The 14,711-nt window shown below is 29.9% G+C and overlaps 1 protein-coding gene across 8 annotated transcripts in view; it reads left to right on the forward strand.

Annotated features, from left to right (window-relative positions):
- Dgk (diacyl glycerol kinase 1) overlaps positions 1–14,711 on the forward strand; it is a 464,938-nt gene that overhangs the window by 391,245 nt on the left and 58,982 nt on the right. For all 8 annotated transcript variants that reach the window (XM_087159924.1, XM_087159926.1, XM_087159928.1 and 5 more), the window contains exons 11-14: positions 665–739; positions 6,174–6,293; positions 11,620–11,737; positions 12,663–12,751. In XM_087159924.1, the coding sequence (XP_087016050.1) occupies positions 665–739; positions 6,174–6,293; positions 11,620–11,737; positions 12,663–12,751 (402 nt within the window). The remainder of the gene's footprint in view (positions 1–664; positions 740–6,173; positions 6,294–11,619; positions 11,738–12,662; positions 12,752–14,711) is intronic.

The raw sequence follows: 14,711 nt of genomic DNA on the forward strand, positions 1-14,711 counted from the left end.
AAACAAAACTTGTTTTACAAACTTGTTATAATAAACATGAAAGTTGGATTTTGGCCCATAAAAATATTCTAGAAAATATGGCCCCAATGGTTTAGTCAGGAGAGCGGTCAAAAGTTATGGCCCCTAATGTTAATTTCCTTCCTCGTGTTTTTTGGTCGAATCATTGAAACTAAGAATGAAATTCAAAAAATTATTACACCCACTTATGAAACTCATTTTCCCAATAGTATTTTTATCAATTAGTAAGAAAAAATATTTTTATTGAATATTATGTTTTATATTACTTCTCTATACGACAGGCGAAAAGTTTGAATTTGACAATTTTCAAACCATGAAATTTCAAATGATATAATACAAAATTTATAAGAAATTGGCCGAATATTATTATAGTTTAAATTTTGCACTAAAATAAATTTTATACTAAATAAATTTTATTATAAAGTTTATACTGAAAATTTAAATATAAGCTTTTTTTTTACTTTTTTTTTTCTTTTTCTTTCTTTTTCTTTGTTACATTAAAACATAAGTCTATAATTTTTAACTCACTAACTTTTGCAGAATTCCTTTGATTTAAACAGATGTACTTGCCTGATAAAAAAAATCATTTTTAATAAAAAATGTCGATTAAATACGATTAATTTATAGAACTTATATTTTCTTCTAGGAAATGGACTGCATAGTTAATCAAATGATGACAGTAGCAGAATACCTCGGCTGGGATGTCACTGAATTAAAGCCTGTAAGTAATAATAAATGTCAGACTTTAATTATTAATAATTTAGATATAATATGAAGTAAGTTGTTGTTTCTAATGCCACTTGCAAATGCCAGCAAACCTGCCTGGTTAAACCAAGCGAATTTAAAGCAGAGGGGGCGTTTCTTGTTTTTCAGTAGTACTATCTAATGGCCAACAATACGACTTCGGCCACACACACACGTCACTGCCCGTTTCAAAGGGCTGGCCCATTCATACATCCATTCATTCTCCCACAGATTGTAATTTAGACCTGAACCAGAGAACGATCAATCTCCCAATCAGTACCCTCAGAAGTACTTTTATGCTTTACTTTATGTCCGTCGTTGAACAGTCGACCCAATTTTGGGTTTACGACTACTAATGTTCAACTCCGTAGCCTTGCCATTTTGAACCAATCCAGAAGACAAGGAAACTCCTGGATCAGTACCCCCAGAGGTATTGATTTGTTATGGGAATTTTGGAGGACTTTGCGACTCTACAGATTTAACGTGCATCAGTCACCACTTACTACACGGGGAGTCTTCGGCCGGAGGAAATCGAACTCACTACCTCTTGGCCATGGGTCCAACTCCCTACCAACCAGGCTATCCCGGCCCATATGTAATGATTAAGCATATGTAGTGTGTAATCATATATATTGAACCAAATTACATTCTCAATAATTGTGTAAGTTGGTTCATTACAAATAAACTCAAGTTACTATCAAAATTGAGAATTTTCTATGACACATTTTAAAAGCTGGTGCAACCGCAAATGCTTTTTTTAAAAAGAAAGGGGGAAAAAAACCAGTTTTTATGTAATTATGAAGAATGTGCAAAATTAAAAACGGACCACCCTGAATAAGTTTTGATCTAATAATTGAATCTTCACGTTCTAGGGGTTCCCAAAAGGTGTTCCCCAAATCCCTGAAAGAGTTAAGGGGTTCCAATAATGAGTTTTGAAACCACTGTCTATATTTAGATAAACCCAATAATTTATAATTTATTTAATCTTGCGGATGCCTTTATAAATTATTTCAAGTAAAATGCCATTGAAATAGAAATGACACTTTTTACAGGAAAATATTAATTTCTAATAACATTAATTGAATTAAATTATGTCAATAACAAGCATTTATTAAATATTCCATTAATATTTCCAATAATTCGCTTTTCAAATCAAATTTTACTGTCGGACATGCAATCTAATTTAAGATTATAAATGATAAAACGATGAAAAATCTTCATTTTTCTAATTAAATACTTTAAAAACGGTATTTTTTTTAAGGTTATAACGCTTACAATCACCTTAATAAGCCAATTTATAAAGTTTGTTTTCCACTAAAAGAAGGTTGATTATTTAGGGTTCCGTAGCCGAAATGCTAATTAATTAATGCAGTTACGAAGTCAGACACAAAAACGTATTTTCTCTGAATAAACATATCTTTTACTCATCGGATTCGGATTTGTTACTCACAGATTACATGGGGTAGTCGCAATATGGGAAATAGTGTCTCCATTTTTGTCACTGATTTCGTTATTTTAAATGTTGTCTGCATTAGTTAATTAGCATGTTTGAGGTCACCTTCACAAACCGTTAAGATTGAGTCCTAGAACGTGGAAATCCGATCATTAGATCAAAAGTTTTTCAGGGTAGTCCGTTTTTTATTTTGCACACTGTACAATTGAGACTGCATTCATTGAGACTAAAATTCCCTTAATTTATTAGCTTATATTAAATGTATGAAAAAATATTAATCAAATCGGATAAAAATTAGTATGCCGGACAAAACGTTTATTGCATAAATAAATTATATTTTTTATGCATATTACAACAAACTATAAATTTATATAGATTTTTTTATTTACTCAAAATTTTCTGTCTGTAAAGCTAGATATAAATGTTTTTTTTTTTTTTTTTTTTTTCTTTTAAACTGTCAAATTGTTTGAAAATGCTGATTTTGGCTTTGTGTTCCCTTTAATCTAGTACTGTTTGTTGACAAATTCTAATGATTTGTAGCTCATATTTTTTTAAATTTTATTTTTTATCGTATGAAGCTGAGCTCTTGCCCATAAGCAACGGTTATTTGCTAAGCTCCGGGCTTTAATTCCAAGGTTCGCGTTGGGTTTTGATTGGGTGTGCAATTTCAACCGTCATATCCGGGAAAATAGTCTGCGCATGCTTTTTCAATGCTTTTCAATTTCTTACGCTGATATCTGAAATGAAATGATTTTTCATGTGATTTATTTCTCTTTATTTTATATTATAAAAGGAACATATGTTACTAATTCTAATTTGCATTTGTGTTATGTATAAAGATAGTGCAACATCATACAAGCATGATAACACATTAAAAAAAAAGTATTAAAATGCGGAAGGTATTTTTGATGAGGGCGGGGCAGTGTTTAAAGATTGCAAATTAAAGTGTAAATGCCTTCCTTTTCTTTTTAAATTTTCGTGATTACATAGTGCCGATACTCGCAATTGTAGTGACCTTTCAAACTTGTTTTTTTTTCTTTTTTTTGCCGTGCTACGTATTTTTATAAACATTTGATGTAAAATTTTAACAGAAATAGTATTTGTCACTAAAACTTAGAAAAAAAATTTTAAACTAATTTTTAAACATTTCATTAAAATAGGCATCGTAATTATATATAATTAAAAAAGCGCTTTAGTGAATAACTTTTTAAATTTTTAATAATATTTTGTATGTTTGTTGGTGCACAAGGTTTTTTGTTTATAAATATATTGTACACAAAATTAGATTTCTAGCATTAAAATTATTAAAATCATTGCATAAGGGTCATTTTAATTGCGTGTAATTAAAAAAGTGTTTCAATTAATGTCTTCTCGAATTTTAAATATTTTTTATGAAACTTAGTACATTAGGTATCTTGCATATACACATACGATGCACAAAATTTAGATTAAAGCATTGAAAAGAAATTCTAATAAAAATTAAAAATTAATTAGAATCTTTTGTATTATTGAGGAAATTTTAATTACGTTTTGTAAAACAAGATTTTTTAATTAATAACTTTTTAAATTTTCGATATTATTTTTTTATGAAATTGGTATGCAAGACATCTTGTTTATGAATATATTGTACAGAATGTTAGATTTCTAGCTATAAAAAAATTAAAATTTATTAAAATTATTCAAAATATTGAATTACGTGAACTTGTAAACTGTTTTAATTAATATCTTCTGGAATTTTAAATATTACTTTTTATTAATTTGGTACAGTAAGGAATTTTTGATATGGATGAAAATTAGGTTAAAGCATTGAAAAAACAATTGTAATAAAACATTAAATATAAATAAAATTATTTAAAATTATTATATTATAAAGAGTATTTTAATTACCCTTGATAAAAAAAATAGTTTTTTTATTAATAATTACTTAAAGTTTTAAATATTACGTCAATGAAGCTTGGAACATAAGGTATCTTGTATATCGATATAAGGTTCATAAAATTTGAGATTATAGAGTTAAAAACATTGAAAGTTATCAGAATTATTTAAAATTATTATATTCTAAGGAGCATTCTAACTTCGTGTAAATAAAAAGATGTTTAATTAATACCTTCATTATTTTTCATGAAACTTGAGGCATAAAATAACCTATTTATGAACTTAAAAAATCAGGTTAATCAAAAATAAAAAAAGTTCGCTTTAAGGCTGAAGATGTATAAATATTGCTTTAGAATATTTTTAGAAACATTTTGCTTTTAATTAAGGTCTGCCAAAATTTTAATTCATGGAATAATTAACCGTACTATAATTGACTTAGGACTAAGTACCGGCAACAAAAAAAACCTAACGCTGGTTGCATTGATCTTGTTAAGATTTTTTGTTTGCCGACAGTGTAGCCATCTGATTAAATTAGCTTTTCCAATTTTTGTATTTTTCCAGCACATCAATGTATTTGCATTGAACAGTTGAATATAATCCACTGAATTATTTTACTAGATTTTTGAACTATAATTTTTTACTCACAAAAATGCTCTTGAATCACAGTATTGAAGAAAATTGTTTCTTCTATCGTTAAATCATTTTATAAGAAAAGTTTGGCATCTTTAAAAGAATTTCTAACAAGAAAGTTTAAAAAAAGCAGAAAGAACATTTACAGAGTACATTTGAAACTAAGGGGTTTCAAACGTAGTTTTTAAGTTTTTATTTATTTAGGAACATTTAGAACGAAACAATAAATCAGTATAAAAGTTTTTTTGCACGTTATTTTCAAATCTTAAATGAATAACTTTCACGCAAAATGCATGAAAAGTAGAAATAGATATTATGATTTTTACTACTTTTTTTCGTTAACCCTTTATGAGACCGTACTTTCCACTAACCAAATTAATTGTTAATTATCCATGTGTATTTTTAGATGTCTTTTTCCATCTATGATGTGAGATTAAATCTTCTTATAACTTTAAAAAATGCAACAAAAAAAATTCAATGAAAGGTTTTGTTGCATAATAGTGGCTAACTGTAAAGGTAAACATGGGGTCAAGAAGAAAGCCATCAACGGGCAATTATTTTCTATTTTGTGTTTGATCATTTCTCATTAAGTTTATTTGTAGTTTGAAACAAAGAATTTATAACTTCAGAATAATAATAAGAATTTATAACTATTTATAAGCATATAGCCAATTTCTCACAGTAAATAGAATTTTTATATTCTCACCTAATAAGTAGTCTTAAAAATTCTATTAATTCTAGAAAATGAGCTAGATTAATTTCTGCTAATAAATCATTCTCAATCCCAAAAATATTTTGACGTAGCAGTTAGAAAACATTGCCCTGTAAATGGTAAACTGCCGCAGCAGATTTGTGTACGACCCAAATATATTTATAGTATTTTAAATATAATATCTAATTTGTCTATCATTTTCGGTTTCATTAACTACGAGTAGATAAATAAACATATTAATTGCTGATATTCATACATTTCAAATTAAAAATTCAACACTTCTTCTCTTTTAATATCAATTATAATAAGTGTATCTTTTTAAATGGTTCATTATCTCTGCAAAAATTCATAAAATATTCACAACATTTGTTTCTCTTTTAATGTCAATCATAAAAAGTGCATCTTTTTAAACGGTATATATTCATTGCTGAAATGAATACAATATTCACGGCTGAAATTCATGCAATATTCACAGCATTTGCTTCTCTTTTAATATCAATCTCAACAAGTGTTCCTTTTAAAAGGTATATATTTATTGCTGAAATTCATACAATATTCACAGCATTTGCTTTTCCTTTAATATCAATAATTAAACAAGTGTATCTTTTTAAATGGTATATATTCACTGCTGTAATTCATATAATATTCGCAACATTTGCTCCTCCTTTAAAATCAATCATAAAAAGTGCATCTTTGTGAATAGTTTTATTTTTGTAAAATTCAATTTTCTGATATTTATAGATTTTGCAAGATATGATGGTCGAGATAGATTACGATGCAGATGGCACCGTTTCCTTAGACGAATGGAAAAGAGGAGGATTGACAACTATACCGCTGCTTGTACTGTTGGGATTGGATTCGGTAAGATACGGCACCTAGAGTGCCGGTACTTTTTACCGTAATTTGACCTAAAATTTTTTTCAGTGTATAATAATATACAGGTAAATCTTTATGTACACTTTTTTATAGACGAATATTTGTTTTTGAATGTCAATTGATTTAGGAAATATGATTGGTTAACTAGTTAACTATTTCTACTTCAGATTGTTAATTGTTCAGATCCACTGTTGGGATTGGATTCAGTAAGATATGGCACCTAGAGTATCGGTACTTTTCACCGTAATTTGACCCAGATTTTTTCACAGTGTATAGTAATTTACAGTTAAATCTTTAGGTGCAGCTTTTTATTAGACGAATGGTTGTTTTTTAATGTCAATTAATTTAGGAAATATGATTGGTTAACTATTTCCACTTCAGATTGTTAATTGTTCAGATCCACTGTTGGGATTAGATTCAGTAAGATATGGCACCTAGAGTATCGGTACTTTTCACCGTAATTTGACCCAGATTTTTTCACAGTGTATAGTAATTTACAGTTAAATCTTTAGGTGCAGCTTTTTATTAGACGAATGGTTGTTTTTTAATGTCAATTAATTTAGGAAATATGATTGGTTAACTATTTCCACTTCAGATTGTTAATTGTTCAGATCCACTGTTGGGATTGGATTCAGTAAGATATGGCACCTAGAGTATCGGTACTTTTCACCGTAATTTGACCCAGATTTTTTCACAGTGTATAGTAATTTACAGTTAAATCTTAAGATGCAGCTTTTTATTAGACGAATAGTTGTTTTTGAATGTCAATTAATTTAGGAAATATGATTGGTTAACTATTTCTACTTCAGATTGTTAATTGTTCAGATCCACTGTTGGGATTGGATTCAGTAAGATATGGCACCTAGAGTATCGGTACTTTTCACAGTAATTTGACCCAGATTTTTTCACAGTGTATAGTAATTTACAGTTAAATCTTTAGGTGCAGCTTTTTATTAGACGAATAGTTGTTTTTTAATGTCAATTAATTTAGTAAATATGATTGGTTAATTATTTCCACTTCAGATTATCTGTTTTTATTGCTATCAATATTCGCCATAACAGACTCATCTTTTAAAGACGTTTTAGAATATCAATTAAAGTGAAAGAGGATATTAATCAATCCGAAGTCTCAAACAAATTCTTCCATATTTCGCATTACCGCCTCTAATTTAGTTATTATTAATCGACTAATGAGGTAACCCAATCCAGGTTGCTGAGTTTGTGCGTCAAGCGTTATTATGCAAAATTAATTGCACAACTCTGTTTTCGTAGTCGGGGCAAAATTCGATGCCTTTCCGAATGATTGGTGGAGAACTGTAAATACGTCATAATCGTAATTCTCGTGTAGAAAATGGAAATCCCCGTCTAATTGGTGCTAACTTATCATGCTGTAATTTTAATTGCTCTAATTCACCTCCAAGCTAGAAGTTGGGATTATGAATGGAATTGGATCTGAAATATTTAATCTGGCATTCGAGAATAGAGTATGTACTTCTCCCTGTAATGAATGTTTAATATAGTACTCTATATTTAGTGACTGTAACGATACTGATTATTATTCAATTGCATGATTGTTTAAACAGTTAGAAAATTATTATATCTAAATCCTACATCCTGTATTCAAAATTTTATGCGATTTGTGGAATAGTTGAAACATGAATGTATATCTATGCTAGATCTATATGTCGTAAGCTAATTGGAAAATACGGTTTATTGCAAACTGCTGACGTCACTCTTCAAAGTGTCTACAAGGCTCAATGTTATAAGTTTTAAACGAATGGTGCAGGCTGTCCGAAATTTCCAATAAACATCGAATTTTCCAAAAAAAGAAAAAATCTACGTTATTTAACATAGAAATACTTTATTTTAAACGGCGTTGAACAGCTGACCCAATTTTGAGTTTACGACTAACGATGTTCAAATTTGTAGCCTTGTAATTTTGAACCCAACCCAGAAGACAGTCGAATCCCTGAATTTTGGGGCAAATTAGCCTTCGTGGAGAACTTTCTGATAGAACTCACCAGCAATTGCGTTGTATGGAGAGAAAAACCACGAAAACCTCCCACGGTTATTCCGACGGTAAGGGGAGTCCAACCCATGATCTGTCTTCCACAAATGATATTTTACGTTAGAACTATGTTCAGTGAGAGTCGGGAGAAGAATTTGCACCAACCAGCCACGGCTGAGATTCGAACCTGGGTCATCTCATTGGGAGGCGAAAGCTCAATCAAAAAGCGAAATCTACAGCGTCTCAAAAACATAGAGATATTCTAAACAATTACAATGTCCCCCAAAAGTCCTTATTATTTGGTCGTCTCCCAATGATCCAGGTCCGAATCCCAGCATTTGCTGGGCTATACGAATTCTACTCCCAGCTCGCACCGACCACAGTGCTTGCATAAAATATTCTCAGTGGTAGACGGATCATGGGTTAGAATCCTCTTACTGTCCGGCTAACCGAGGGAGCTATTCCTCTCCATTTAACGCAACTGCGGCTTAGTTTCATCAAAAAGTCCTCCACGGAGGCTAGTTTGTCTCGATGCTTGATACAGGAGTTCTTTTACTTTCTGGATTGGATACAAAACTACAAGGATAAGAAGTTGAATAATGATAGTCGTAAACTCCGAATTGAGTCGGCAGTTTAACGTCAGTTATAAAATAAAATATAAGTTTGTAGTGGCGTTTTTGAGAAGCGTTATTTATTTTTAGGCCCTATTATAGACGATGGCTAGTTTTTCATAATTTTATTTTTCTGTAATAAAACCGCATCCCCTGTATTAATTAAGGGGATAAAATCACCTAATCAATTGCACTGTTTTCATCAATATGAATAAAAAAATGTGAAAGTAATAAATTAGATTTTTTTAAAAAAAAACTTTAAATAAAATAAAATTCTTTTTTTTCAACTTTTGAGTAATTTTTAATACGAACTTGCTTAATTTTTATACTCAATTAAAATAAATAAATTAAAGTCTGCCAAAAAAATACGCCATTATTTTTTCTCATCATTGCGTAAAAGTCAAACACAAAGTTCTGAAGATTAAGTCAGAAAAAAATATATTAATATAACATCTAATTATAACAAGAAAGACATTTTTCAGCATTTTATTTCCGTGAAAAAAGTTTTGATCAGGTGAATTTATTTATCATTTCTCTTCTTGGAAGCTTCCTAACGCCATCAGAACTTTTTTGCCATCAGAGCATTTTTTTGAAGTTGAGACACTTTTTTTAACCATTTTGTGTTTAATACATGAGTAGCTTCATAACTTTTTTCCCACATCATTAAGGACTTCCTGATGTTTTGAAGATTAAGTCAAAGTTCTTAAAAGATTAGAAACAAAGTAAATGGACTAATGAAATCGGTTTTTAGATAAAAACAAAAGGTCACAATGGCATTACATTCACTTTTAAATACAAATAAGTAAGTAAAAGTCTAAAAATAACTTAAATTTTTTTAAAAATATATAAAGCTCATTAAAATTTTATTCTTTACTAATGCCCAAGAAAGTTAATGAATATTGCGAAACTCTTTAAAAAAATTTAAAAATATATCTCTTTCATTTTAGTGTATTGCTTATAAATAGCAAAATAAAAGGATATCAAACCCCACAATTTTGCATGTCTTTTTTATCCTATATGACTTTAAATTAGAAGTTAATTACCTTCTGAAATAGTTAAAAATCATAAGGATCAATACCATAAAGTTTTTATTATCACAATTATTATCATATGTGACCCTGTAAGTGATGCCATGTGTGGGTGCCGAACCTAATCTGCAGCTAAATTAAATTTGATTCAAAAGTTGATTCAGCGGGATAATACACCAAACCTAATAACTGTAATACGCCATCTTGTTTATACACAACCAGTTAATTTTAGCTGTCTTCTTCTTCTCGAGTTGCATGTACCCAATTATCTGGAATCAAAAATAAAATTCATACTTTCAATTTTCCCTTATTGAAAGTATGAATTTTATTTTCGATTGCAGATAATTGTATCGCTGATGGCTGCAAAAATACTAAATAGTGTTTCACTCAGATAAAAACACATTAACCATCAAAGCGTTAGAGGTATTTTACTCAACCAATTTCCCCAATTTGTTCTTTTGGAAAATTGTACCAAACAGAAAAATAAGATTTTTGGATTAGATTTTTTTTGTTAAAATTTTTAATAACTTTAAAAAAAAAGCACTGAAAAGGCAAAATACTATTTGAATACGAATTATCTGAATTTTAAGTATTACGTCTGAAATATTCTAAATTTAAAGTAAATGTTAAAACGTTTCTAATTATCAATAGTCATTAACACCATCAATTAATAACCATTTGATAATAAATTATTAGGAACATTAATTTAAAATAAATTATTTTTTTAAAAAAAAAAAACAATGACATTTTCACATTTCTACTCAAGTTACAATAGGTTAGCTTAATTTGAAATTCCTCAATTCATCATGAAGTCATTTTAAAGATACAATAACGAATGTTTAATATATCTGTATTCTTTATCGATATGGGTTAAGCGAAATAATTTGCTTTTTGAGAAATATTTGCTTTTTTAATAATTTATAAATCTTTAAACAAATTTCAAAATTTATTTAACCCTTGCTTTTCAGATCTTAAGTAATAGTTAAATTTTTGTCATGTTATTTACCTTACCAAAAGTATTGCCATTCTTTGAAGCACAATGATTTATTTTAAAAAATAATCATGGAAATTCTAGTCTCAAACGATTTTATGTAATTAATCTTTTAATACACAAACATTGTATTTCAAATAAATTATTCTTTTGTGCTATTATATTTGCTTATAAGGAATAAATAAATTCTTTTTGAAAAAGTATGATTACTTATTTGAAACAATAAACTCGAAAATTAATTTTATTTTATGCTTAAAATTTTATTTTATTTTATACTATCTATGTTCCGTTACAGTGATTATGTAAATAACACTTGCATTATTTGGGACTCATTTTCCAGCATTTCATAAATATTCCTAGACAAATATAAATTAGATTGTTTCTATTTTAAAATTAGTAAAGCTGTGTAAACCATGAAGAAAGGAGACGTACAGTATATTTTAAAATCTATAATATATTTTAAGAGGGAAAATGCATGTTTTGTAAAATACATATTTATATAATTTTAAAAAATAAATCCATTAAGAAGTAAAATACGTATTTTAAGAGTATAATACATTTGAAGATTCACAAAGCATATTATGATGTATATGATATTATGTGATGCATTGCACTTTTTAAAATGCGTAATTCAATTTAAGTTGCATATTGAAATGCATATTATTTTTTGTAGAATGTCAAAGATGATGGAAATCATGTTTGGCGACTTAAACATTTCAACAGACCTGCCTATTGTAATTTATGCCTCAATATGCTAGTTGGTCTTGGAAAGAAAGGACTGTGTTGCATCTGTAAGTTTTCACATTTATAGTTGTGCAATTCAACTAAAATTCAGAATTGTTTATTTATTTTCTATTCTCTTTATAAAAAAATTTTACTTTGCAACTGTTTATCACATACTCGCATTTTAGTTTCTTATCACATTAGTACGGATAAATATAAAATATAGAATAGTGATTATTAAAATTTATAGCACAATGTGTTTGGCAATCTCAGCTGCTCAAAAGCAACAAATGCTAATTAATTCTGGTAATTAATGCAATTATTAATTACATAAAATAACTCGAATTGATTCTAATTGTAAAAAAATTAATCTTTTGTAAACTAATAACGACGTTTAGAAACCGATTAAATATTTGCGCTAATATTTTTGTTTTTTTTCCTGTATTGCTAACATATTTCAATGCCCAAACGGATATTGCCATTCGTTACTCGAGTATCAGAAAGACAAATATGTTGACCACTTTTTCAGGGGCACCCTATTAGGTGGACCAAAGCTGCTCGCACAGTAAAAAGGGCAGATAGTACAGTAAAAAGAAAGTAAAAATATCCCTGCTGCCTTGTCTGGGATTCGAACACAGGACCTTTCTGGCATGAGGTCAGCTCCCTGACCACCATACAGCCGGGCAATTGCTAAGATTATTTTGAATGTTAATTAAATTCTTCATAAAATCAAATTGTAGAATTAAGTTAATGATAATCGTAATAAGCTTAATTCGACTTCCTTAGGAGAGAAGGGTATTTTTTTCTATTTAAAAAATAGTCAAGTATCAAAGTGCAAGAAGTTTTACTTTTGTCACAATTAATCATTTAAAACATTTGTTATCAAAAATTACCATTGTTATAAGCTGAAATTATTATCATACTCACTCATAAGACATTTTTAAATTATTTTTCTTATTCTGAAACGTATACTCATTATTTTTTGTTTTACAGTTTGCAAGTATACCGTACATGAAAGATGCGTTCAAAGAGCTCCTGCTTCTTGCATAAGCACATACGTCAAATCAAAGAAAACCTCCCACGTAAGTGTTTACTCTATCTTGGCAAATAATATAGCTAACTTCAGCATATAACAAATGTTTATTCTATCTTTGCAAATCAATGAAAACCTTCAACATAAGTATTTATTCTTGACAAATTATATAAACATATTAGTTTACCTACAGGACTATTATATTGATTTGGCAAAAGAATTGCCGATCGTATTTGAATGATATCTTTTAGTAAAAGCAAACCGAACTGTTAAGCCAAAATTTGTAAATTTTCAAATAGTAAGGGGTCAGTCAGTTCTACATATATAAAGTGTTTTTGGAAAATAGCTGACCAAAATTTAATAAGAGAGGATAATTAAGAAATGATTCGCGGTAAAAATCCCTGGAAAGCAGAGGGAAAATCCTGAAGAGTAAAAAAAGTAGAAAAATAAACCAAAGGGACAAAGACAAATGTATAGTGCGGTTTTCAAGAGAACCTTCTCCAGACACCTCTCTCGCGTCGTGGCAGGTACTATGGTTACGAGGAAAGGACACTTCGAATAAGGGTGAATAGTTTTGTCTGAATCTTGACATAGGTCGGCGTGAGTAAACCAATTGACACCTTCTTTCCGCCATTTAACCCCCATTAGAGATGTACTCTCACTTGTTACCATAGCAGGCAGCTCCAGATTTTTAGTCTGGAGAAGTTCCCTTCAAAGCCGCGCTATAACAAGTTCTTTTTTTTAAATGAACGTGTCACAGCAAATGCTTAAAAAGCGAAAACGCATCATAAGGCATCGTCAGCCACAAGGAATAACTTACTCCCTATTTGCACGAGGGCTGACATCAGACGCATGACGTCATAAGAAGAACGAAAATCTGATTTTTTAGCTACCAATTCTCCTAGAATGCTTTCAGACAAGCTTTGTATGGTGAAGACTTTGCCAAGACAGGTCGGAAAATAGGTGCGAGATGATTGGCACCAAGCGTCACGTGGTAAATTTTCGCCTATCTTTGCAAGATGAACTTTTTACAACCTATTAACACAAGAGCTGAAAAAAAAGGAATCTGAAGGCACTCTTCTGACGTCACAAGCTTGAAAAAAGGCTTGTAAAATTAACAACATTCCTTGTGTTAACTACCCTACCTGGATGAGCGAAAAATAACCACGTGACGCTAAGACCCAATCATCACTCGCCTGAATTCCAGCCAGATTCGAAGTTGTCTTAGCTCGGCGAAGTTGTTTGCTTTAAAGCAAGCTAGAGCCTGATGACAGGCCTCGTGTAAAGGGGGCAAGCAATAGATTTGTATATGTGCATAGATTTGGCAAGCCTTTTTCCTACCTTATGACGTCAGAAGACTGCTTTCAGGCGCCACTTTTCGGTCCTTCCATAAATGTCTCCAGCAACGTTTTAAGTCAATCTGTGAACGAGATTGGCGTCGGAGTTCAGAAGGGTATCTTTGATGATGCTTTTAAGTAACTTCACTGAAAGAAATCCATGCAGAATAAACAGATCTGGTAATTGCAGCGGCCATAGAACAGGTTCACCTCTACCATTCCACTCGTGACGATAAGCGGCAACGATCAGCTTCCTGCACTATCGGCTTGTTTCGATTGCCCTACACAGCGCTCTCTACAGCATTCACGCCATGTTTTTAAGTACTCATTTATACCCATTTATGCATTATTCAACAAAATTGTTGAATAATTTCAAATTGTTGAATAATTTCAAAAATTCTGCATAATTTCAAATCTTTTTCTTTTAACTGGCAAATTAAAAAAGCCGAAAACTAATCAAAGTAACTGACAACTAGTGAAACTGTCTCTAAAATGATGCTTAAATCGAAAAAGTTTTATTTTGCCTAGTGTCTTTGTATAGATATTTTTTTAAATACCTATGTTTAATTTAATGGCGTTTCATTATGCAAAAAAATCTATTCAACTTCAGGTTTTAGATTTAATTTAAGAGGTGCGTTATACTTTTTTGAAGCAAAATGTAATAAATATTCC

This window comes from Parasteatoda tepidariorum, chromosome 3, assembly GCF_982258835.1.
Source record: "Parasteatoda tepidariorum strain Cologne lab strain chromosome 3, Ptep-v5.0, whole genome shotgun sequence".
Classification (NCBI taxonomy): Eukaryota; Metazoa; Arthropoda; class Arachnida; order Araneae; family Theridiidae; genus Parasteatoda; species Parasteatoda tepidariorum.